The sequence below is a fragment of the Bombus pascuorum genome, chromosome 12 (genome assembly GCF_905332965.1).
Source record: "Bombus pascuorum chromosome 12, iyBomPasc1.1, whole genome shotgun sequence".
NCBI classification, from domain to species: Eukaryota; Metazoa; Arthropoda; class Insecta; order Hymenoptera; family Apidae; genus Bombus; species Bombus pascuorum.
In genome coordinates, this window is record NC_083499.1 from 9,875,026 (window position 1) to 9,902,657 (window position 27,632).

Below are 27,632 nucleotides of genomic sequence, written 5' to 3' on the forward strand. Positions count from 1 at the left end.
TTAAAAATACACTACGGCAAAAACGTATAATTAATATCACCCACACCGCTTATTGGACGTTGACGCGCACCCCATAGATGACTTTGTACGTTACGAATAATCTAGAAAATTCTCAAAACTTCGACGACCGTTAAGTATATAAGTCAAGTGCGAAGAACGTGCAGTTCCGCCGCAGTCTACCCGTCGTATTGTCAAACAATGAACAAACAATTCGCTTCGTTTTCTTCTTCCAGAATATTTTCCCCGCCTCCCTCCTTACGAAACCAAACTTCATATACCATATAAACGCAAATACAGGAGAGCGCACCCCATAAAGTCTTCCTCACCCCCAAAAGTCACCCTAAACCGCTTTCCATCCCATGAACCGAACAATTTGCCCAAGTCAGCATCCGCCAATGCGCGCCAAATTCTGGTGTCTCAGTTCATCAAGCCCGTCCATCGTCTTGGTCCCCTCGTCTCGTCTAAGTCGTTTAATTATCCGCAGCAAGCTGGCCGAGAAATATTTCGCGTGGAAACGTTGGTCGACAAAGGCTCGACCCTGGAAGGATCATCAACGAAACAGAGAAGGGAGAAAGTGAGAAGGAATCCTTGGGAGGAATACGCAAGGACGTGGAAAGATGGCGCGGGGCCTGACGAGTAGCTCCGGTTCAAGTTTCTCGCTGCTGGCCGAGAGATAATAGCTCGGGCTTAGTCTGCACAAAGGGAGGATGGCACCCGCAGCTCGCGACACTTGTGCGCTACGGCTTAAGTTTCGTAATACCGGCCGAGCGGCCGTGATACACTGTACACGTTAGGAGGACACTTAATGCAATTTGCATATCTTTGGCTTAAAGAAACCGACCTTTGGCCGAAGACCGTTGTTCCAGCAGTGCGGCTTGTTTTCATAGCCCCCGAGGGTTGTGAACCAGGCAGATGAAAATGGCTTTGGTCTGGAATATGCTTGAGTATTTTCTTTCGCCTCTTTTTTATTGTTTACTGGCAAGGGGGTTTTGTAGAGTGGCGGTCAGGGATTGGGGGATACTGTGGTTAAGCGTTTGTATTCGTCTTGTAGAGAGAATGATTCATATATACCCTGTGTAGAGAATATTCTACAGAAAGTTTGAAACTAGCTAGAGAAAAGCTGTTCATCGCGCGATATATAAAATAATGTATCATGAAGCGGCAGTGATTCTTTGTATCATGGTCTCAATGTTATATTTCTCGTGATTTATTAAAAAATATATATCTATATGCATCGTTTCATTTGATTGAAATTCGTTAATATCGTCAATCAAATAAGAATGCGCGTTACAGTATTAGCTCTTTGTTAACGACGGTTTATCAACACGCAGAATCATTTTTGTCAGCTAATACGTCCAAAAATAATTCGACGATGTTTATCCTATACGTGATTTTTATTTAATATACTTGAAATCTCGTACGGGAAGTTTCATCTTTACTGTTTGGCGAACGAATTCATTTACGGTCGGCGTGCATCGCGAGAACCGCCGGAAGCTCCGTTCATCGAGCGGTGAAACGCGATATTTTTCATAAAATCCCGAGTCGGCCGCGGCTGCGTGATTCTGAATATCTTTTACAGAGAGGAAACTGTTCGATTCCGCGTAACGGCCAAACAAAACCCCTATGTAAATTGTGTACTCTCGCTCGCATATTTTGTTAGTTTTATATACGCACCAGTTTTTATTTTCGCAACTTCATAGACGAAAGGACAGAGTTTCAGGTTCCATCCAACTGGACCTTATTCGACTCGGCTGTATCCGTTTTAAGCATTTAATAATAGTATCGATCTTGAAACGAGTTCCGGTGATCAGCCGTTTGTAAAATTTCCAATATTGTTTCCATAGTCGAGGAATATTAATTTTAAGAATTGATCTCGGATTTTAAAGAATCACATAGGCAGATGTCGAATGCATAAAATTGCAAGTTGGCGGAAAGCGGTACTCCTACAATTTTTTGTTCAATTTTAAATATTACCATATCATCTCTCGATAGATATACATTCTTGTCAAACTTGACGATAATCAAGAAATTTCAAAGGTATCGATCCCTCGTAAATCATTGGCCTCTCACAATGGCGGAGGAAAGTAATGACGAACGACCAGATACCAAGAAGAATTAGCCACCGACTGGAATTGCGTGCACCGTCAGATAAAGCATTCCATAATTCTTCGTGACAGGACGATCGTCAATATTAACAGAGTTACAATTGACTGTTAGTGCAACCTCGCTGTACCGCGGGTTGAAGATAAATTTAACGCGCGCGAGGAAATTGAAAATGGTTTACACTGTCGAACTGAATTGCAAAAAAAGGGGCGGAAGAAGAAAAAAATTGGAAAAAAAATCAAACGGGGATATCGCCGATCGTAATTGTCAGCACATAGAGTTTCGAACCTCTATTCAACTGATAACACATATCTGACAGGATAGAATCCTGACAGCGCAGCTGCCGAAAGGTAAACAAAATTTGCGATGCTGCAATATTGGAATCGATCGATCCTACGTACATAGGTGTTTCGGAGAGAGAGAGAGAGAGAGAGAGAGAGAGAGAACATGTTTTAAAAAATGTTTTTGGACCCATAACAGTTCGAACACGTTTACCGTCATTAATTTCAATTTGATTAAAATTTTTGTTTGTTCACCGTTCGAAATTTTCGGCGTCATCCTGTCTCGCTCGGAAATAATGATTGCTGGGTCAGTGGTCGAGTGGTCGATCTACTCTCATTGAGGCGCATGGACGCTCAATTTTGTTCAGTGATGTTGCGAGAGTTCCATTTCACTATAAATATGAAGATTGCATTGTTTAATGTATTTCACTTTAAGGGTCGAAAAATATGATGTATTGAATGATTCCGTATTTGAGTTTCTGTATTTTCCACTCTTTAGTAGTCAATATTCTTTGTATAAAAAATTGCAAGTTTCTTTGGAGTGTGTTAGGATATAATCTACAAGAATATTTCCCCATTCTTCATCCCTCTTTTTCTTATATCCCCTAACAATTGCCAGTATCAACTGGCGCTGCCAGATTTAGTTTCATCTTCAACATATTCGCTGAGACCTCTGAACCACCACTAAGAGTCAGAATAAAATACCTAAACAATAACTTCTAAGTTTGCCCCGACATTTCGAAATCCTATTTATCTAACCATCTTCATAAACAGAAATATCAGCAGATTTCAAGCCCATCCACCATCAAACTACCCCTTACTGGTGTAAGATAGAAATATCCACTCCAATTTTAGAGACAAAGCACGCGAAGAGCTCGTCAAAAACTCATCCGAAGTAGCTTGAATTCTCCGCGACATTAACCTTCCATAAAAACCGAAGCGGCACGGGGAACGATACGTGAAACGAAATCGTGTTCGTTGCGAAGGATGGCGCTCGGATGGTGAGCGTCGGCAGAGCGTAGATGGGATTTTAGAAGGGTTGCAAGGGTAAGGTAAACGATATTTGCGAAGCTTGGGGGATCGATAGCAATTTAACCGCCCCTCACCATTCTGTACGACCGCTTCCCGACGCTACATCTATGTACCTTCGTCGGACGTAGGTCCACCTCCAGCAACCAGCAGAAGCATCATCATCATCGTGGCTACCGCGGCTGCTTCCACCCTCTCTTTCTCTCTCGTCGAGTTGTGCACCGTGGCCCAGTCGGAACTCATCCATATACATCGAGAAAATTAATATCTGGGCTTCGTTCGCGCGTTGAATAAACTCGGTTGCATGGCCGCTTCCTTCCAGCGTCGCTTCCTCCTTCGTTCCTCTTCCTCCCTCGCTACTTCCGGGCGACGATGATCAACCCCTTGTCTTCGAACACCCTCGCGCTCTCGTTTTTCCCCGCTCTAAGCATTGCTGAACAAGCCATGCGAACGTAAAACGGTCGCGTTCGTTAATAACTTCGCGGCGGAACTTTAATTCCGGATCGCCACTGTTCGTTCCTCCTTTTGTTTCTTGGAATTACGATCGTCGGACTGTTGCTGATCACGTAGCGTGTGTGGTATTCTTGTTTCGTTTGGATCTATTATTTATACCTTTTCGGTTCTTTTTCGTGCCTTTGTGCGAGTCGTGATGACACTGATGACGTATTCACGACCTTCTAGGCTATGTTAGGTAATTGGGTTAAAGGCGTTCGTTTCTCGTACCTACGGTGTTCCTTTAGGTTCCTGAAGGTTCCTTTTAGCAGAGTACATATGTGAATAGTTGGAGGACTATGTGCATGAAATAGTAAGAGAAACGTTTTCGTCTTTACGATGGAGGTTCAACGTGTTCGCTGATGTATATGTTGCATTTTAGGTTACGTATTTTATTGGTTGTTGTTAGAGAGATAGACAAAGTAGTGGGAAATATATTAGGAGAACATTACTATTTAAAAAAGTTTGGAGAAAATTAAATATGGTAGTCCTTATCTTTGGAAAAATTATTAAACTTTAGAAAAACTCGTGAATAGCGATGGAAGTAATTATAGTTTACTTCATTACTTAAATTTCGATCACTTTTTCGGAGAATACTTCTATTTTTGTATTTACTATAAAAAAATTAGACATAAAGTATCATCATAAAAGCGGACATCAACTATTTAAATGTATTATGTATATAATAAATTAAGAATGAGTTGCAGTGGTATACAAAATACCACGCGTTTCCAGCGTCGAAACTCTGCTCTCGTTTCTTTCAGAATTTTATTCAACCCTCCCGTTCCACCCCCTTTCGCTTGCGCATCTCTTGCTATATGCAAACGTTTTGTGTCGCGTCCTGTGTGTTCGCGTGTGATTCATCGATCTCTCGTAAGCGCGGATAACGTCCAGCATGGCTGGTCCGCTTATATTTACATATTTAACTAACCCAACGGCGGAAGCATTAACGCAAACGCGGACGGATAATCTGGAATATGTTAATCCGCCGCGAGATGCATACCGTCGCTTTGAATTAACGCGAACGCTCGTCTACGACGCGAATCGTGTACACGGCTGATGTCGAAGCGGACGAATATGGCATGTAATGCTTTGTGTGTACCCCTACGTCAAACGTATAATTGTGTCAGTGACAATGGCTGAATATCGTATATTTTTTGTGTTGAATTATTCCAGATATTGCCACCATTGCTTCCGTTCGTATTAAAATTTCCCTTCTTTTACATTGTTTGTTTTAATGATTTTGCATTATCACGATGTAAATCAGAATTTTTACATGAATTGTATTTCTGATTAATTTAGTTCCTTTGATTAATTTCTTTGTAGTAGGTTCTCTGATGTCGAATTTTAGTTTTTGTTTACGAAAGACCTGGTCTTGTTACTCGGAGGGAATTGAACGTTGATCCTGTACCTGCGCAATGAAATTTAAGTAATTGGCAATAAGTTGATTGGATCAGTTTGGTTTCTGAGAAACTCGTATCTTGTAATACAACCACTGAATCGTCAAACGAATTTACAACCTGTTAATCATCGATAGTAACTATCGTCTCATAATTCTTCTGGTTAATCTGTAACGAAAATACAGGTGTATCTCGCGATTACTCAACACGACTATGGTTGACGAGACCCAGTTGACGACGCGGTATAATCGAGTGAACCGAGACGATCGTAACGAGGGTCTGACAAGCAAGAAGACGGAGTTTAGGTCGCTTAGCGCGACGAGCTTCGTAACCTAAAATCCACAGTCAAAGTTTGCTACCACTTGGCAGCAGTTGTCCTCGGATCGCGAAGGCCACCTAAGGTCTCGAGAGATCCTCGACTGGCTGCTAGTTCTCGTAAGAGTGCTTCAGCGTTGTTGTCAGTGCGCCGAGGAATATGCGAAAGCGACACTCGTCTCATACCCGAGAACTTCTCGTTTAACCCTCCCAGCCCCGTTGTCCAACTTCCATTCCTTCTACGTATCGTCCTGATAACGAAAATAATCGATCAACTCGTTGAACTATATTACGTGTATTTTTCTTTTGTTTTCAGTTTTGCTAGCTTTTATTTTTTGTTTGCTAAGTTCCATCGATTGTTCTTAAAACAATGTTCTGTTATTTATTAAACACGCGAAACCTTGATGAAAATGTACATGGGGGATGCTTAAGATTTCTTCTAAGTTTCTTCTAAGAAATTCTTCTAAGTTTTAGGAAATTTCTGCTTAATCTTTTGGATTAATCTCTTTTTCCATTATAAAGATTAATCACTCGATTCTTGATGATAGAAAAATTACCGAAGAATTCATGAAACTATTGAACTTGTATCGAGGAAATCGTTCATTGCAAATCGGATTTCTTTGAATCTAAATTACATGGTTATTCCCATTAGTGGGAAAGTAATTTATACATCGTAGCTTAGAACTATTTTCTATGGAGAAATTAAACAGTTTGTATGTCGATCAAACAATTAATTTTCCTATGAAGAAACATGACAGTGTAGGGGATGAGCCGCGGATCATATCGTAACAGAAGTAGCCAATTACGTTTGAGTTGTGCCCTTCGTAACACGCGAAGAATCTTGTTCATCTGTCGACGCTGTTCGCCAACTTTGATGTCGAGCAACCTGGCATCGAATAGAATCAACAACGAACGAAATTTTGTTTCTGCGTGTTGCGTGGCCATAAAAACGAGAATGGGGGCGAGCGTGTTCACAGAAATCAAGAGAATCATCTCGCCCACGTGCAGACGCTTCTACTAATTTTTCGCCTCGGTTCATTAACTTCGTCCCGTAGCATTCGTTCGAAGAATTCTTCTATTCTTGATATTTCTGCTAAATTTAGTATCATCATGCGATTCTCTTTGTTCATCATTGTTTTTGTTAGAAGCAACGTATACAAGAAATTACTTTTACTAAAAGATATGTAGAGATATTTACAGAATAATAAAGATTTTCTTACAAGAAAATGTGACGAGATGAACGTTGAGAAAAATATTTTAAATAATCGAATCGATGATAGTTTTCTTCTTATGATGAATTTATGAACTCCAAAATCTACAATGATAAATAATTGCAAAGTAGTGGAAATGCAATTAACGTTAATTATGTTACATAATTTTATAAACCAGCAGGAGGATGTAGATTCATAAACGTAAATAATAAATTATGAAACAGAAAATTATTTTTAATGTAATACCTAGTAATAAAAGCGAAAGAAAATTTACAATTCGAATCTTTTATTAATCATTAATAACGATAATGAATACGTGGAATTTACGAGGGAAATATGATGAAAAATAAATGAAAAGTTTCAAGTTCATAGCAGCGATATCACAATAAGAAGAGCCACAAAATATTCTGAAACTGATTGACACACAACGAAATTATCTAGGAAAATTTATTGTTGCGTTAGTCGCGTATTTTTTAAACTTCGTTTCAATTTATTAAATGTATTATTCAATCGAATATTGACTGCCAGAAAATGTATGATACATCTGTTTTTGTTTCAGGCAACGGGAATTTAGAATTGTTCGATAGTGAGAGCGGGCCGGACCTCACACTATCACCTCAGACCTTCACGTCGTCGGCGGAGGCCTTCATCAATGACAATAGTGATAGTCTTGGTGTTCCAGGAGACAACGATACGGGTGAGTGTCGTTTCCAATTCTACTTTTATTGCGCGCTGTCTGACCACTACCGTGCTTGTTCTACTTGAGCTCCACGTTGTAAGCGAAAACACATCTCTTAAATCTTTTCTTTTATGACGATAATAAAATTGAAATGATATTGGAGGGCTCTTAAAGTATACAAATTCATAAAAGATTCATTTACTACATAAAATTACAAATTAGTAAATAAAATTTCTGCAGCGTTTTTCATTCGTTTTGCCCACTTGTGTTGTGATACAAATATTTCAGCAAAGAGTATTTTTAATGTATAACATTTTAAAGTCATTATACATTACATATAACATTTTAGAAGAGTGTACTTTTACAAAGAAATTTTATTTGTAAATTAGTGAACAACCAAAACATTAATTCTAAAATTTCAATTAACTGAATTCCATCAGATTTTCTATTTCTCGGAGGAAACATTCAATTATTAATAATTTGCATTCCGATTATTAATGATTTGGTACGATATTAATACTAAAATCTTGACCAACTAAATTTTCCCAAATTTTCTGCCTCTTTAAGCAAGCTTTAAATCTTAACAGTAATCCTATTCTCCCAAATTCATCTCGTTGAAATTAATTTCATCCATTTTATCCCATTGTTAAAATTTCAAAAACGCTAGTCGTCAGACAACACTAAAACCTATTTAGACATCCACTCAACCGATTAACCTTCGACAAATGAAATTGGTGATAAGGACGAATAAATCAAGATTCGAAATCGTCGCGGCGTTTTAGTGGAAGCCCGTGTTTCCTTTAATTGAAACGGTCTAAAGGGCGTGGGCCGTCGATCGTTTAGAGTCGTTAGGCGAAGGAACCGAGGACAATGCATTAGCGTAATTGTTGCGCTGCTCGTCAACGGGTACAGTTGAACAGTGAGTTACAACTAGTTCGAACAAGTCCGGGGGAAGCTATTTCCGTGCGTGCGCCACGCTACATAATACCCATTGTTCCCGACAAGTATAAGGGGTCTGTACTAGTTGTACACCGGCTATAAAATGTCCGCATTGTTTCCTGGGGACACGGTGCACGGTAATCAACACGCCTTTCCAGAAGTGGAAGCTACACCTTAATGTTCTGATTGAAACCTTAGCTCGTTTGTATTTCGTACGGACGTACACGTTGTTTCGTTAAAACGTCATTCACTTAAATGAAATAACGTTCCACTTAACGATCGACTAGTTTCAGATATCGTATTTACTAAAATATTTGTAAAAATGATCGGTTTTAAAATTTGTTGAAGTGGTCACCACTTCTAAGAAAACTCTACATCTGGTCTTTTAGTTTTCTCTAGCACTGAAGCCATCGACAGCGTATAGACAAAAGACTGGGTCGAAGGCAAACAGTACACAGTACACGTACATAAACATAAACAGTACACAGGCAACGTTGGCTTCAGGGTTTTCAGTCATAGGGTAACACTGCGGATCTGGACCAGCTCAATTATATTTCGATTTGTATCTACACTTTAGTATCTAAAAATATATTTTCTTACAATTTATCTATTTATCCACTCTCTGTCTGGACCGGGTCACACGTCGCGGGCAGGGTGGCAACCAGATGTCTTCACATCCTTACCGCGTACCCTCAATAGTCTCAAATACCCTTCATGAATCCCAGGCATTTTCTATTTAAGGTTCCTCAGACCGACCAAATATTCTTTCACTGAATAGTTTATTGTCTACTACGGGAAGATACGGGAAAGTTGGTTCCTCTCGCGTTTAGTATCTTCCATTAGCGACTTTCTCTCGAGGGCGGCTAAGATCCTTCCTAGTCCACCAGCCGTCTATTATCCAATCAGAAGCAACGTCTATTGCCCTCACTTTCCTAGCCAAAATTGTCATCAACAAATCCGATGGTTCCGTGCGCTAGACACACTCATCCTTAGCTTTCCTCCGCCACAGCATCGTCACCGAACGGCACTGATTTTCCATCTTTCGAACGGTCATCACCTTTGACCGGGTTTCCACCTTTAGATCAGTCACCTACTTAACTGATACATACGCACCAGTGTAACTATATTCATTACAAAGTTGTTGGAATAAACTGTAACTTATCCCATCGATTATTATGTTATCCTAACCGAAATAGGGGATCATTTCGCGGCGTCGATTGTCTAATCGTAACGGGAATTTACGACTCCCGTTGACGTGCTTCCTCGCGATCGCGTCTCTCCCCGAGTGAACGAAACAGATTGAGAAAATGTAAGAACAGGAAGATTTACTTTCGAAGTTCGTTTGTGGCCATTTGTAAGGCACTTGTGTATCGAAACGTTATGAGAAATAATTTACATTCGAGCGTGACAAACCTGTTTTTCGATAAATACTCGCAACTTTAGACACGTAAATCATCGAAAGAAGACATGTTTACAAGAAACAAAAATACATAGTATCCAGTCCTTCTCGTAATTGCGATAGAATGTAGTAACATGACGCAATCTCTCATCCTTTGACGCGCGATTCACGCGCGGGATAAAACAAACGAGCTGCCTGGCCAAAAACTATCGGATTTCAAGCGGCGAGCCAACAACTGAGCGTGTCATGCTCGATGCCAAAAGCGCGTTGTTTGCGTTCGCTGTGTCAAACCGCGATTCGATTTGTTTTTTCTCGTCACATGGACGCATTCTAATTGCCGTCGCGTGTCTTCAGGGTTGCTTTCACCGGCGAAAAGTATGTCAAAATTCATCATCGAGGTACCCATCGATGATTGTTGATAGATTTCACGAACGATAACTCGTTATGGAAAAATACGTGAAAAATCTGACTTTGTATTTTTATTTTACAATATCACAAGTAATTTATGCAATTAGATTCCGTAAATCCCATCAGGATTCATCATCAAAATATTCAAAGTTCCACGAATTTATTTCATGGTAATTCATAAATTTCCCACATCGATAAAATTCCTATAGACATTATAGTTTCGTTTTAGTCAAAATGTCAGAAATAATTTATGAAATTGGAAATTGAACCTGAGATACGTTTGTGAATTCTAATAGGTATTTCGCTTTGCACGTGTAACGTGAAGTTGGACAGTAACCAGATTCTAATTAATACAGAGTAAAGATTTATCATTTTTGAGGATAATGATTTATGAGCTGCTGCTGAATAACATTGTAATTGGATTTTATGTAGTGCTATATTTTCCCAATGCTTTTGACGGGTCTCGGTCGTATAGTCTTTGGTATACGATACTCTTGAACCCTGTCTATGTCTGACAGATTGAGAACTTGAAAATGAGATCGTGTTTTATATAACGCTTATTCTGTAACTGTGTATTATTACTATTTTCAATATTCGCATTTCTAAAGATACCAATGTAATATAATGATATATTCGAGTTTACCAAATGTTTACTTATCAAGCTAAAATCTAAATAAATCGCATTCTTAAATTCCCCAAATTTTTCTCTTTTCCCAACTGAAATTTACTGAAATCCATAAAATTTATTCCAATAGCACCGATCGATCAAAATTCACGCAATCTTTATTCTCGATTCATTGAAAATTGCTCGAATTCCAATAATCTTTTTCGAAAACTGCAAACATTCAAAATCACCGATAAACTATATTTTACTCGCTTTAACCACGTCTAAAACGGAAGTTCCGACAACTACGGATTTGTTTCATTTGTAAAATGTAGACCGCGATCACGGGGAATAAGGTATTTTGCACGAGCGAGTAAGTTCGTTACGACAATTTTGAGGGACACAGAGGGTGGTCGGGAGAACTTCGAAGCCGCAGCTGCGGGCAGTCGCGTCCATGAATAAATTTCACCGTGACGATATGTCATTTGCATATTACCTGCTACGTGACGGCCGAACCTTGGTCGCGTCGAATGTCGCGTTAGGGTAAGCCAGATCGAAACGCTCGACTCTACCGTATTACGAGGAACTGTGCGATACGAACAGAGTTCCTGTATGCTGCTATCGATCTACGCTCGCTCATATTGGTAGACTTTCTACGGGTAGCTTCAACGAAACAGGTAGAACACAATGAAACGTATCTGCGATTGTTACTTGAAAGTTGGAACTTGAACTTTAAACTTAATTCAAATTAATCTAACTAGACAATTGATATGTAAAATTCAAAGGAGATCAAAAATTATGAATGTAAAGTATTTCGTAAATGTAATATATGTTTGATGATTAGACAAACTTCGTTGAAATTAAACAGCTGTTTATAAGAGGAATAAGAAGTTATGTACACGTCTAACTGAGAATAATAGAGAAATTAAACATTCATTGTTTTAATAACAGTGATTATCTCTGTTTCGATACACCTGAAAGATCATATAATCTTATTTAGCGATAAATTAAAAATACAATTCATCCCTTTGTCGTATCATTTTCTTATATCGTCACAAATGTTCAATATTTTCTGAAATTCAAAAAACTGCTCCATCGATTATCTGAGAAATTTTGCCAAATTTTATGAAACCTTTGCAAGTTCCTACATACAGACTTCGTTTTATTCCTTTGAAAGAAATAATAATAAAGTAACTAATAAACGATTTTTATGTCAACGATCTGAAGTAAAAACTCCATTGTTGACGGGAACTTGGAACGATCTCCAAAGTCTTGCCTTTTATTCGAATTTTCGACGTTCCAAGTTAAGGAAGTGCCACCGATAAGAATATTATTCGTCCGACGAGGTTAGAGACGAACGTCGACCAAGACAATCTACATATGAAAGACGACGCGTTGCTCGACGATAAACGCCGCTCCTAAGGAGGTTATCCCGACGACATTGTGCCGAGAAATGTCGTCAAGAGCGTCTTTCGCCTTATTCTTTAGCCTTTTTATACTACCTTCTGCCGTTCGGGGAATATTAATTCCCCGAATTACAACGACGAGGAAAATAAAAACGTTGTTATGCTAATCCACGGACGGACTGATTTTTATTCGACTTGCAATTCAAACGAGCTACATGGAAATCGCGAAACATGCAAATGCCGGCGTATTTTCCTGTTGTAAAAGGACATACATATATTTTTCGATTTTCAACGTTACGCACTACGAACTCCGACAAAGCATTATTTCATTACGAATCGATTTTTGATACCTTTTCAAATATGAAAGAATGGACATTTCTTTCACAGTGACGTATGCAAATGGCATGTTATTGATCCTCGGCATTTTATTCTTTCGGATTTGTATGGTAACGTCGAAACCGAAAATTGTAATTATAATTCCTTCAATAATTTGTAATTGTATGCTGTAAAGTACTTTCATTGTGGAGATTTCAATTCCCTCGCTAAAAAGTCATTAGTGGTAGTAGTGTGTGAGTACGTGGTCTATATCGTTTAGATATCGTTATCTAATTGTAAGCTCATTTTACAATTTGGATTAGATACATTGACTTAAAATTACGATCCTTTACCGAAAGAGTATTTTTTAATAATATATTTTAAAGAATGGCTATATTTATGAAAATACTGATAGAATTTAAACATTGATTTTTCAAAAACAGAGGTAGAAGTTTCTCCTGACTTTTTCTGCTTCTTATTTTCATTCGAATAATGCATTAGTCGAAATTAAGAACTCTAATGAAACGTTCAACCTGGTCGAAGAAAAATACGAAGAAATGTAACAAAGTGGCATTTCCTAGTTTACTATTTCAACGTTTAATCGCAATAACTTTTTAAATATCGTATTTATAAATAAATATTTGGAAACAAGACTCGAGGGCATATTATTTTCAATTTTACATTATTTACTTGTTCCTGGAGAATCGTCACGTTGTATTACCAACGAGTCGTATTCCTGTTCCTCGTAAGCAAGTAAAATCCTCTATTCAAGATAAGTTGCCGAGTTCGTTCCAGACAATTAATTAAACGATCCCGCGAAATAAGCTTTGATGAAATAGAAAGGCAGCGCCGGTATGCCATGGTGTTCGTATTAAATTCAGCGAGAGACGCGAGCTCTCGTAATAAGACATCAGACTGGCACGCGGACGTCACCAGGGGATGAACCTCAGCCTGGGGGGAAAAAATACGTCGGAATCGTTGTAGACAGAGGAATATTGCATTCTTACGTTGAAGCAATTACTCGCGCGCCGAGGTATCGTTCTTCTGTCGCCTTTACACGTCGGAAACTTTCTACTAAGGAAAAATGCTTGAGAGCGAACAGAGGAAGAAGAAACGAAGGGAAGAGAAGAAAAAAGAAGGATCACTTTTCTACCACCATAGAAAATACCAGGCAAAGGATCGTATCTAGGACTCCTCGTTTACTTTTTCCCTTTCCTCTTCGCTGCCTTTCCTACCGTTCCTCTCTATCTCTCGCACACAACTCCGCTTGTTCTTGAAAGAACTTCATTTCTGACTTCAGGACTCCGCAATTTGTGTCTTTTCGTGTCTCTATTTGGAATCATGACATTAGTCTCTCTCGGTGGAAGTTTTTTATTTCACGCGAATTCTCCGCCACGGATGGTGGCGTTCAATGATTTGGCTAAAAACTTGAGAAATGATTATAGTACAGGTGATTGGATTTTTTGTTTTCTATAGATAGCGTGCCTGACAGAGTACAAAGTTTCTTCGAATCTTCTTTGATACTCGTAAGAGATTCAAAGCAAAGGGAAACGCTATTAGGTTTCCTTAATTGCTCAGAGTTGCGGCATTTTCATTAAACAGTACATCGAGTGTTAAACATTTGATTGTTGAGAATTAATCTCACATTTCTTTTCAGCATCTAAATTTCGTTACTTTCGGACGAGCTTTTCCAAAAACCCACGAAATTCAACTGTTTTAAATTTCACCTGCTGCGAATTATCACGACCACGGTTGTAACAATAAAAAGCTAGGTTTTAACAACTTTCACACTATCAAACCTCGACGATCACCTTCGTGTAAGCGCAGCCTCGTGCACTCTAGCTGTCTATTTGCCGCTTTTTTTTTTCCTTTTTTCAACGTGAACCTGATGGTGTATCGCGAAACCGAGTTCTTTTTTCGTTGACCAGCTTTTTCACGCTTGTTTTTCTCCGGCTCGGTCCAGAGCGCTATCTATCCTTTTCTCTCGCACTGAACGGAACGTGATTCAGCTTTCGCGCCCGGTTTCGTTGTTTTCGCCATGCTCGAAACTGCAACGGCGATCTCGTTTCAGGAGGTGTCAGTTTCAGAAGCGTAGAACGGCGGTTTTAATGGAACTCTGAACAGGACGCGTCTCGATATCTCCTCGTGGACGATCGATTTTTCTTTTGTTCATCTTTCCAGTCGCGGTGTTCCTCGACTTTTCGCCGTCTTGCGGCTTGTAAAGCTCGATTCATTGTTGTACTCGGTTATTAAAATACGGTTCCTACAACTTTTGTCCGAATTGTGAAGTTGTTCGATGTTATCGGCTTGATTCTGTTTGAAAGACACTATAAATAGCATAGTATATTTTTTAAACGTCGATATGATGAAAATTATCCGTAAAATTAATTGTACAAGATATAGTTGTCTAAATATTTTGGAAATAAAATTCAGCAAGATATCGCAGCTTATTATCTAATAACAGTAGATCGAGTTTAGAAATCCATCTGAAAGTTGTTTCTCTTGAAATATCTATTGATTCTTTGTAATTTTGGTTATTGGTCGTCTGAGTCGTTGGCTTTAAAGAGCGTGTATTATTTTGAGAAAAAACTGTTGGAAAAATCGCTGAACTATATATACGATATTAAAACGTGTTTACACACGTGGAGCTACTATCCGATACAAAATTTGACAGAAATATCTGTTATTCCTCGTGTAAAAAAAAAAAACAAATTTCGATGATTGACTAAATTTTATGATATCAACTTTCCTTTCTATTCATAACACATTTGCTTCGTGCTAAATCGATATACACGTGTATTAATAGCCGCTAACGGAATATTCTACTTTTTCCTGTCCAAGGTATTGTCAAATAATCGATTTACTCTAATAAGAAGGAAGGCGGCCAGAAATATACTAACTTTCCTTCACAACTCAACGGTAACCCAAAAATTGCATCATTTCCAATTTCTCACCCAGCCATTTACCTGCACCTAATACCCTCGACTAATATACAGCGAGAAAAGTTGCAGCTCGAAATGAAACGGGTCGAATTACAAGCAAACTACCGGGTCAATAATTTCGAACGCGTATAAAGGGGGTGGTAAATGTTAGCGTACGCAATCATTTCGCTAGTTGTCCACCGTGTGCACGGTATTTCTGCCTCTTTCGAGAAGAGCGAGAGTCGATTTTAGACGATGGCTAGAGGATCAATTACGGGAAGCCGTAAACATCGCACGTAACCCAATCACGAACGCGTGTTGCATGGTCGGGGTTGTACGCGGGCAAGCACGCGATCGTTTCAACCCGTCGGTTTATTGCTCGATATGATTGATCTTGTGGCGGGTATTCGCGTGTGCTGTTCCCGCAATTCGCGTGGGAGCTTGCTCTACCCTCTTATCCGTCGTGGATGTTGGCCCTATTCATTTAGAAGGGCGAGCTGGAATTCGATGCGAGAGAGTGTGTATAAAAATTGTTAAGAACGGTCGGATAAAGTGGTTCGGGGATTTGGACGTTTGTTCTGATCGCTAAAATAAATCGGAGGTTTCTGTTGTTTTGCTCACCGAGTTGAGTAATTCGCGAGAACGTTTCGCGAGAACAACAGCGAAATAGGAAACGTGTCGGAAGCTCCTTTTTAAGGGAATGAAATTTTTCGGCCCGATGGATGTTATATATTTGACACTTTGTTTCGTATATGACATTTCTCAAGTTGAGATCTTCAATTCCGTACATAAAACATGAAATTTTGTGTGCGACACTTATGAGCGTGAAATGTATACGTTTGGAGAAGAATCCTTCAGATCAAGAAAAATTCTTAGTTCTGAATGTGATTGATTTTGAAAGATCATTCTTTGCTTTTATTTTTGTTCCTATTCGCATATTATTCGTATCAGCCTGCACGAAATAAATATCTCTGATATAAATCTTACTTTTTCAAGTTCTTAACGAAACATTTTAATAACATATTTTGAAGACGGACTATCAAGAATTAGAACGAAAGTGATCTGATTAAAGTTCAAGGTTGAAGTTTTGGAATGAACTATAATATTTTTAAATACTGGGGAAAGCCAAAATTGTAGCCGGAAACTTGGCATGAGAATCACAAGTAGTACGTCTCGGATTTTGTAGCAATTGTGCAAATTGTTAAGCAAGCAGAAAATTAATCAATCCAATCTTTATAAGTATCTATCTAGTGCCAAAGAAGGCACTTTGATGAAATCGTAAAAATCTTCGCTGATTACCGATTCTCCTTAGCTTTTCCGTCCAAGATGAATCCGTGCCAACTTTTTACGATGTGACTTCTGACTCTCCCTTGGCAATGAAATCCACTGATATTCTTCCGGAGCATTACATCAGCAACTACACCCACACGTTTTATGAATAGTAACTTGTCGTCTCGCTATTAACGCATGGCTTCCGTATCGGTATCTTTTCTAGTAAACAGTGCGATAAATGTTACTTGATATTACAAAATTACCATTAAAAGATAGTTGACAATGCAAAAATATTGAAAACATTTCTCATTCTATTATAAATAGAATGGAAATTCCTCAACTATTTGAATAATTTCCTTTTTACATTTTGCAATTTACTTATAGTTATGAAGGTAATAGAAAGTACCATACTTTCTCGAGTTCTATGATTGTTAAAATAATAGTAATAAAAGAGCCATTCTCCATGGAATTACTCTATATAACTTTATTATCTTGTAAAAATTTCATGCGAAAGCTGAATTCCAAGTTAAAATCCAATGAAAATTTTCCCTCGATAATAGTTTCTTCCGTGCTAGGGGAAATTTGATTTTCCTGTGTATAAGTCACAAATAAAAATCTTGACAAAACAAAGAACTTTAATTTCTGATCCTTCCGTATTTCCTAATTAAATGATTATATATTTAATTATGGATTTAAATTCTCTGATCTGATGTTTTATTAAACGTATTTGTTATATCTCTATCGACGCTAGATCGATCACGCGTTATATAAAATAACATTTTGTTCATAATTCACAGCACAATTATTTACAAGTATATCAGAAACATACGTGTATTAATTCAAGATTAACTGGAAATTATTTATGTGTTTTTAGTCTTCATATCGAGTCAATATTTACAAAAATCAACATTATAAACAGAATCAGTATTTATCACAAATCCGAACTGGTGTATATTTCGCACGCAAAGCTTCGTTGCATTTTAGTAAACACAATTTCTATTTCCCCTGATCTCCTTTTTATACTTGTCATCCTCGTTTCATGCAACCATTAGCCTCGAAAGTTACCAGGATAAATAGCCTGCATCGCGAGGACGAAAACCGCGCAGCCGACAGACGTATTCATCATTCTCCGGAATAGTGAAGCGAGATCTCCAGTTTGCAGAGACAGAAGGACAAAAATAGAAGAACTTCCAATCATTTTTCGCACAATAATAGCGTTACTTCCGCGTAACGTGGCTGACATACACGCTGACCCGGATATTCTCGTTACACTGAGGACCAATTCAGCCGCACTGGTTGCTCGCTTCCGTAAATAACGACTGCCACGCAGAAGCGACAAGCCGCTCGTTGATATCGCCGTTTCGCGCGCGCGACCCAGCCAGATACCCAGAACATGAGAAAAAAAGGATAGAGCGCACTACACACTTCGTGGTTGTCGCTGGAAAAACTCGTAGCCGTTTTTTCGCCAGCTTCGTTTGTCGTTTTTTCCCTTCGCCTTACGGCTGTTACAGCTTGCAGTTAGGCTCCCTTTGTGACAAGGTCCGAAACGATTCCTGTTTTTGAGAGTTCAAATTTACCGCTCTCACCATTCGCACTCTCTTGAACAGAATTGAATCGATATTGTTAGCAAAGTTTTACGAGTCTCAAGTTATGAGCTATCATTATGAGTTACCATTTATCGTGCCATATTAATTATAGCTATGTATGTGTACGTCTATGAAATATTTTGATACGTAGGAATAATAGGAGTTCTCGTTCGTTACCGAGCACTCAGTGATATTATAATAACGGAGTGTTACTGTAGTACGATATAACGTTACTCTTTCGTGTTAACCTTCGAACTGTTCATTTTTGTACCATTAACTTTGGAGAAGAAGTACAAAGAGGAGATGAGAGCAGTTGAAATTGTGTTTATCGAAGTGTAAGAAATTATTTCGGTCTACGATATAACGTCGATTTTTATTAATATTGACTCGATACATAGTTATTCACACGAGTGAAGTGACATTCTATTACGATAAAATTCTGTTACTCTGTGTAACTTTAATCCATGCTGTATAATGAACCCGCAAAATGTAATAATATAAAAATGTGAATATAATATTTTGTATATTTATACACAAAAATGAAGAAACATAGATGGTGAAAAGAACGAATGAACTCCTACTATATGCATGAACTCGATAAAATACTTGCCCTCCCCCACCAATTCATATACAGAGTTCTAGTAGGTGGTTGACATAAATGGCCCGGTTACAACATTCTTTCTCTCTGGTCCAAGACTTTTACGTCGCGGCGAGAAGATCACTGGGGCTGGTCCTCCGAGACCGAGTTCTATTCTCAAACGCGTCGAGATTACGTCAGAACTTATGGATTCCTTATCCAATCTCTGAAACTACCACTCACAGGGCCTCGCTCCGTTTCCTCTGTCTTTGTCTGTCTTTCACCGGCTGTTCGAGAAGCTCGTAAAAGCTCGGGCGTAATGAGAGGCGGGATCGTTCCCATCGACGCAGCTGTCGCGTCGCTAGGAACCGGCCGAGATTGTTACGACGAATGGAGCGAGTATTTCGGAGAAAGTTCGGTTCTCGCGTCTATGCCTCTATGCCGCCTCGTCGCTAATAGATGAACTTCGAACAAGAGTGGTAAACGAGTACGAGCGACGAAACTGGTTGCGGGTGAGAGCACGGTCTCGCGTTTGCGTGGCCCAACTTTCCAACATAGAAATTTTCAGCGACGCGGTTCGCGTTTTAGCGACGTGTTTAACGAGTTCTACTGCAGCGAATGGAGGGACCTTGGGTTTTAGTTTTTGCGTTTCGATGAGAAGAAGAGCAGGTAACGATCGTTGGTGATGAACGAGGTTTCGATCATTGAAGAATAGGGTTGAACGTGTTGATTATGATTTTCTTGGATTTGCTCTTACGAATTTGGGAAACTTTCGTTGGCCGATGAAGATTAAGTAGTTAATCAGCTAGTTTTTCTTCTAGAATTTACTCAAGGTCTTGACAAAATTGATTATATATCTTTTATTAAGATCATCCTTGGAAAAGAAATTAATGGCAAACGATCTTTTGGATTAGTTAATTTTATTTGTATTTGCCCATCACTTTGCATTTACCGTAGTCTAACTTATTTTTAATATTTATGTCGTTCATCGTCCCAACACTTCATTTCTACACTTGCGAATGTTCACGCATTTATTAGGTTGTCCGAAAAGTTTCTTTCGTTTTATGAGGAAATTGACGTACAACGTTTTTTGTTTCGTATCTTGTCGAATTACGTACGATCCATTTTGTTCTGTTGAAACAAACACCGTGACATTTCACAGACTTGGTTTCACGTTTGTACGAAGGTACACTGTTGTAAAAGACACATTTGGACAACCTAATGTATGAAATTCAACGATGAAAAACGCATGGAATGCGTTGTAAATCTTATTGGAGGAAACAAGCTTCATTTCTTACTAATAATTTAAAAAATATGAATTAACATAAACATCCGCAGTTTAATAATTTTCAACAATCAAAGACTACTTGGATATAGTCCTTTCTTTTATCGATTGAGTCGGAGCTTGCACGATCTTCCGAGCGTTAATTCGCCTCGTAATCCATAAACTTCCGGAATTCTCCTGGCCTCGCGTTTCCTATCTCGCTTCTCGTTCGTAAACAGCGTCGTAGAATGCTCGTTCGTGAACAAGGTAGTCGTGGGTGTCGGAATGCAGGGGTTCCAGGGAGGACGGAAGGAACGCCGGAGAAGGTTGAAGAGGAAGGAGGCGATGTCGGCGTAATGATACGGAGAGATCGTGGAAAGTGTGAGTGGGATCAACAGAGAAAGAAAGAGAGAGCGAGAGAGAGGGAGACAGAGAGAGTGGGAAACGGGAGAGGAAGGTCGATGGTACAACCTCGTTGGCTCTAATGCGGGCTATTCAGCTCCCACAATGCACTAGTAATACGATTTCACCGTCTCCGACATCCAACGAGCCGTCCACAGGCACAGGTGTTAGCTGTGAATGTGTGCGCCGCATCGTACATACATACGCATGCGCGTACACACACACGCTCGAATACGATCGTACGGATTTTTAAACGAAAGTTCTTTGCTGGTGTGGGAAGAATGGAATGAGAAAAGAATGGATGGTATAGGCGTAAGCTGGTTTTGTGGGGCTCTGTTTTCATTTGTTCGTCGGTGGAAAGTGTAGACTAGCTCGCAGAAAGGATTTTAAATGTGGAAAGAAAGATTTAATAAAAGAGTGGCATTATGGGAAATCGGAAATTGAGAATCGATAGATAGAACAGTGGCGGGTGAAATAAAATCGACGATTGGTATAAGAATTGATCGACAGTTGTTAATAAATAATTCTAGTAAATATTTAGAGTTTGTTAGAAGATATTAAAATAAAAGGGATTATTTCAAAAATTGCTATAGTCGAATCTTTGTAAGAAAATCCTTTTTCATCTGAAAACTATTCTGTATATATTTTTCTATAATTCTTATTATAACTCAAATTTTTCTCTTATATAGAAAAAAAAAATTTTCGAGTGCGAAAGGATCACGTTTTCCATAATCGCTTCTGGAAACTTGCTTTCACGTCGGCTATCGATTAACCATTCTGCGAGACCTCTTTTTTCTTCCAATATAGGCATTCATTTCTCACGAACGTATCGTTATTACCAGCACACGTTACGATATAAAATTTGCCTACGCCCGTTGGAATATTTGGTCGAATTACAACGGTGGAAACGGCCGTGTGTCACAATGGCTCGGTCAGTTAAGTTTCTTCCAGCGGAATTACCCTGGAACGAGTAAATTTGTAATAAAGGAAATCGGGGGTGGAGAAGGGGTTGATGCGGAGACTTTATTCCAGAGAGCGAGCTCCGAAGTATCGATTTGTAATTATGAAGCGAGTTATTGGATATCGAATACTTTGGAGTACGCGTATATACGTGTACATAATATCTATATACCAATACAGAGAGAGGCAGACGTATAGTCGTATTTCCGGGCACCGTTCGCGAGTCTGCTTTACGTATTGGTTTCCCGTCGATCACGTGACATTTATTAACTTTTATCGCCGTTTTTTTTTTTCTTTTTTTAACCTGGAAAACGCCTTCGCTCTCGAGCCCGGCTACGATTGCGTCGATTGTTTAAATTTGTTGCGATAGTTCGCTCGCCCCTGTCAATGTTTTAATTTTATGTCGAAGCAACGTAAATTTGTCGATTATGTCAAACGCTCGATATTTTATCAAATGAAACCTTGCAAATGTTCTCGCTGTATGATAGGTTACGAAAAAATATGTTCGTCGATGTTTGCGCTATACACTGAAGCCTGTTTTAGGGCTGGACTTCGATGTCGTTGACACACGAAACTTATAATTCTGATTGTTTAAAGAGAAAGAGGAGCTCGGCATAAAAAATCACGTGTCATATGGAAAATCGCACATGATTGATAAAAATAACTGAACGCGCGTGTTTTTCAGCTTTGATGCAGTTCGTCGTCTGTTAATGTATAAAATATTTTTCGACGGGGCTGGAATTTATAGACGTGCGCCCGTACATCATCGCCATACTTGCGATCGCATTACGCACACTCGGATCGTTATTTTTCCACGGTCGAGAAACTGAGGGAGAAATAAAAAATAGCCTGCTGAAAACACGTACTATTCTTCGTGACGATAAATATTATGAAATGCACTGGCAGCCAAATAATATATGCAACTCGTAATATATTGTTCCCTTTGGTGTGAGAATGAAATTAATAATTCCACCAAGGATGGAGCAAATGGGCCGTTGGAATTATTTCGCTTTACACGCGGAAATACCGACCATGCGTCAATCGCATAGGTTTCTCCAAGACTACATAAATTTCGTTTACTAAAAAAAATTTATAAAATACAGAATTTCGTATAGAAATACAGGATTTTTCAGAGTAAGAATTTTCTACAGTTTTCTAGTAATACTTAACGCACCATCGATCGATCGATATTGTTTATTGAAAGTTAAATTCAGTCCAGAGTTACGATATTTCTTTTCCTTAAAATAAACCAAAGTTTGTATTTTCTATATACAGTATTCCTGGATATAATTCTCGAACAGGGCATTTTTTCCTATCCTTTAGCTGTCTATTTATCCAGAATTTACTTCTAACAACACTGTTCTCTATATTTCTCATACTGTTGAAATAATTCATCTCCGAAACAATTAGCCCCGTATCACGTTATCCTGTGCTGATTGCAACGCGGATACCGTATCAATTTTCCAGCTTCGAGATTCAACGACGTAGAGCGCAGAGAATCCCACAGTGGTTCATCCTTGTAAGACCATAGAGTTAATCAATACAGAAAGGGCTTTCTTTGATCGTTCCGGGACAAGTCTGGCGAAAAGCTCGCGAAAGACGAACTTAAATTGAAAGTGTCCTTTACAATGTACGACGAAACGTGGCGGTGGAATGGGAGAAAGAAGAGCAAGCTCACGGAAAGTGCAGCCTGTAGTAGTTTTCTCCTCTCTTTCCTACCGTCTATCCTCGTAGCTGCGTCACATGCTTTCGCCAAGGGATTCTACCTTTTTTCCCGTGGTCCTGGTGTAACGAGTAAATAGCTGAAAGAACTGCCGACTCCGCGGCAAGGAGAAGGAACAGCGGCAGGAGAAAGGGTAAAGAGGACGTGCAAAAGAAGAGAAAAACCAGTCTGCTGGATATAAGAAAAGTACCGAGATAAGAGACGGAGGTTGGATGAAGTGCATTTTAATAATCGTGGCAAAAGCGAGTGGCAGGTATCCGACAGCACCCTCAAAGCCACGCGAATTGTCACTACTACATCGCTTCCGGGCTAAAAGTGGCGGAGTATTGAAATAAGTGCCGCCTAGCTGACTTCCTTTCTCTCTCGCTTCTTCTTACTCGCTGTACGCGTGGATCCGTGAACGGACATACCGTAGATTCCCTTTTTAAAAAGAAGCAAGATTTGACGCGTTATAGTCGAATGGAACTCGTGTTTGGAAGATTTTCAGTTTCTTGAAATTCTTTGAAATGAAATAATATCACTTTCGTCGATGAAAATTTTCTTTTTTACAGAATATTTTGGAAGGTAGAACGTATTTTGTACTTTTAAGGGGAGTTTGAGGAAGTTTGATGTTCTTAGCTGTTTCTTATAACAAAGGACAAGACATTTTACTTTTACAGATGTAATTCAACATTGTAAGGATCAGAGACGTTACGACGTGTCTTTATAGTCTTGATGTATTAACTATCCAAATATTTCTCGAAAATTCGCTAGGCACAGTAATTTTCGTAATTTGCAAGGCACAGAGAATTATTTATTAAGATGAATATATTTTTCTTTATATTTATCATCGTCGTTATCGCCAATGTTATTTCAAATGATTCATCCTACCCTTCAGCCTCGAAATGTACGAAAAGGTTACAAATTCCATGATGCACATAATTAATAACTATCAGCGAAATATTTTTTACATGGCATTCGTCATAAAATCATCCTCTTCAACTTTACTCCCATACAATGCTAGTTTACTAAAGAAACTTAAACATCCACGACGAGAAGAAAGGGTAAAACACGCTCAGAATGTCAGCAAGTAGAGAATACTATGGTAGCGTGCGCCAGAACGATGTAAGGCGTGTAGAGAAGCGTTAGCGCGAGAGAAACGCCGGTCGCTCGAAAAGCACCCCGTAGAAATTTAATCCGGGAACGTAACGTTAGTCCGGAACGGCTCTCGCCGATTAGGTTGCGAGAGAATGGGAAGGACGAGCTCTACACGGGGAGAGAATGACCAAATAAAAACGTCCGGATGGCAATTTGCAATAGTAAGGTCGCTGGTTAGTGTGTACGAAGGGAATGCTACATGGTGGCGAAGAACGACGTTAGTTAAGCTTACTTTTCGAATGCTCGTGTGCACTGAGTATTCTATTTTATTGAACTATATTCTAATATATTTAAAACATTTGCTAATCTTGCAATTTTATCGTAACATATAAAACAATGTAATTTTACAATTTCACGCTATGTGATAACGTAAAAAAAGGGTGTAGCAAAAATTTTTCATCAAGTATATTAATAATTTTCTTCATGCTGGTATGGATATGTTGACTTATAATTAAAATGAAGATTTATAAAACTGAATGAAGGGAAATTGGAATTCCGCACATTCGAGCGAAAAAAGAGAAAAAAAGGACGAGAGAAATAAAAGTAGTAATTTCGAAATTTTGAATAATTACCACATACCCTCGTGATTTGCGAATAATTTTTGGGAGTGTGTATTTAATACGGGAATAGATGTTTCATCGTAAAGTTATTTTGTTTTGGAGTTGAATGATCCAATTTATCATTTCGTTGTTCTCAATTGACGAGAGGTAAAATAAGCAGAAACAGGTATCGCGAAAATTTATAGAATTGGGATGATAATTGGGAAAGTTTTGATTTCGTATTATTACATGCTGTATCATATATGTAAATAATTCTTGGAAAGTTCAATATTGGAAATAATTGGATATTTTTAATGTGCAAACGAATATGATTTTATCGAAAGAGAAACTGATTAAATAAACAACGTTTGAAATATTTTACGTTTGTTTGATTCGCGTTCCTTCTAATTTTAGATCATTCGTTTCAAACCAAATGTATTCCGAGTATAATTTTTCAAAATTTGTCCATTAGCTTTTAAACACTCGTTGCCTCTTTGCTTCGTTAAAACTAAATTCGACTAACAAACTAGCACCTAGTACTTACATAGTTTTTCCCATTAAGAAGTATAAACGTTAATTTGAAGGCACATATACTATTCTATCCCATCTAGTCACACACCTACCGTAGAAATATTGGGTTGCAGATCGATTTTTTAATAAATGAAACTTAAAATAATATAAAATTAACAACACTGAATAACAATTTCAAAGTACACTAATACATACTTAAAACCTTCACTGTCAAAAGTTTCAAGTCTGGTTGCCAGTGAATCAAACACTTGTCACAAACGGACGAAACAATTTCTTGCAATCTCAAAACTTGCAGAATGAATTTCACGAAATTACATGGACGCTAGAAGTAACAGTTTTTCCAGCCTCTTACCATTGATGCTATTTGGCGAGCAAGATCCATTCATTCAAAAACCGTGTTGCAATTGCGAGCATCGTTCCTCTTTCAAGCGCAACGACGGCCGTTCTTCCGGCGGCGGACGTCCGCGATAAAGTTTCTGGAAAACGAGCGTTTCCACGGACGGCTGGATCGTCGCCGTACGAGAAACGATACGGTAACGACGCTCGTTCCATCGCAACCGGCACGGAACAATCGCTTGGAACGTCCGCGCGAGACAAATCGCGAGAGTTACAGCGTGGCGTTAATTTTTCTACGCCGGACGAGAGCGATTTTTCCCAGTGCCCGCAGCACATCCACGGAAAAATATTGCGGCGAGTTTTAAGCCGTATCTTCTCACCGTGGATTAATGGAGCATCCGGAGAACTTGGGTGATCCATCATATTCGTTGAATCCTCGTCGTGACATCACCAAACTTTGAATGCTTTAGATCGATTTAGAATACGTTTGATGAATGTACCTTTGATAATTATGTCGTTACGAATATATGAATATATTTTTCCTAACAACCAACAGTATCGCAATTTCGAGTAGTTTGACCGAGTAAATGAGTAGATATTTATAAGAATATTATTGTGTTTTACAAACATAAACAGCTTTGGATTCTTCAGATTGAAATGTACATAGAATATATTTGATGAATGTATTTTTTATAATTACGAATATATAGATACATTTTTTCTCAAAAAGAGTTACATATTATCAAACGTATTTAAAATATGAAACTTCATAGCAAAATCAAAACCACCACGATATCCTTAAGAATCTTCAGGTTCACGTTCCAATCGTTCCAACACGAGAATTCTCTGAAAAACATAAAAATCCATAAATCTGTAGAAAAGAACAGCGTTCCTTTCATCCGCGTGGGTGAACGCATTAATAGAATTTAAATCATAAACGTTCCCGCGAGACGTACATCGGCAGGAATACCTAATTACACGAGCGTTTCGTCGGACGATTTCGCCTGTGACGGGTGCACGATGCCATGCTGCATTGATATGCAGCCGCGAGCGAGAAGTAAATTGATCGAGACGGCTGAAATTCGACCACGAATCTCTCTCTCTCTCTCTCTCTCTTTTCCTCTATCTCCATGTTTCAGCTTTCTCTATGACATCCATGGTTTCTATTATGCGTTGCGACGCGTCGCATTCGCCACGCGGAACGCGTACACGCGCGCCTGCACACGCCAGGGGGTGAAACAGAGAGAGTCGGGTGAGGGAAGGGTGAGAGAGGCGGCAATTTAGCAAAGTGCGCGTACGCGACGATGAATTTTTATTAGTCCCGTCCGTATCGAACGAGCCGGCTAAATGGAATAATTTTTTCCAATTAGACGTACGCGGACGTTAAACGAGCGGAAATATAATATGCGCGGCGAAGTGGCGTGCGCGTGCTTAATGAAACACGGATACGTGTCGTGTGAGTTTCGTGAGCAAGGCTGCGATTTCTACTCGTTTTTGTTGCGAATGATTGATACGGAGGATTGTAGAGCGCAGAAATATTTGTTTCGTGCAAGAACAAATTTAGTGCTTGATTTTGCTGCTTTTTCTGTGGTATATAATGTATTAGTATATATGTATATGTGTTAACAGTGGTACAATTTGGGATGAAGTATTTTATGAAATTATCATGAGTCAATACCACAACTAAAACCGTAAAAAGAAATTTTTAACAGATTCAACGTAGTTTCTACAGATGATTGAAATAAAAGTTTATATTTGTATTACGATTTTATTTTCTTGTTTGATATGTTTGAAATGTTAATA

At 38.8% G+C, this 27,632-nt stretch overlaps 1 protein-coding gene and 1 long non-coding RNA gene across 6 annotated transcripts in view; one reads left to right on the forward strand and one right to left on the reverse strand.

Moving 5' to 3' along the window:
• LOC132912642 (uncharacterized) overlaps nucleotides 1-27,632 on the forward strand; it is a 609,022-nt gene that overhangs the window by 379,151 nt on the left and 202,239 nt on the right. For all 5 annotated transcript variants that reach the window (XM_060970231.1, XM_060970232.1, XM_060970235.1 and 2 more), the window contains one exon: nucleotides 7,391-7,528. In XM_060970231.1, the coding sequence (XP_060826214.1) occupies nucleotides 7,391-7,528 (138 nt within the window). The remainder of the gene's footprint in view (nucleotides 1-7,390; nucleotides 7,529-27,632) is intronic.
• Nucleotides 16,225-18,074, reverse strand: LOC132912673 (uncharacterized). Its single transcript, XR_009659255.1, has 2 exons — nucleotides 17,840-18,074; nucleotides 16,225-16,993 (listed from the first exon to the last, which is right to left on the reverse strand). It is a non-coding gene; the product is annotated as an uncharacterized LOC132912673 (long non-coding RNA).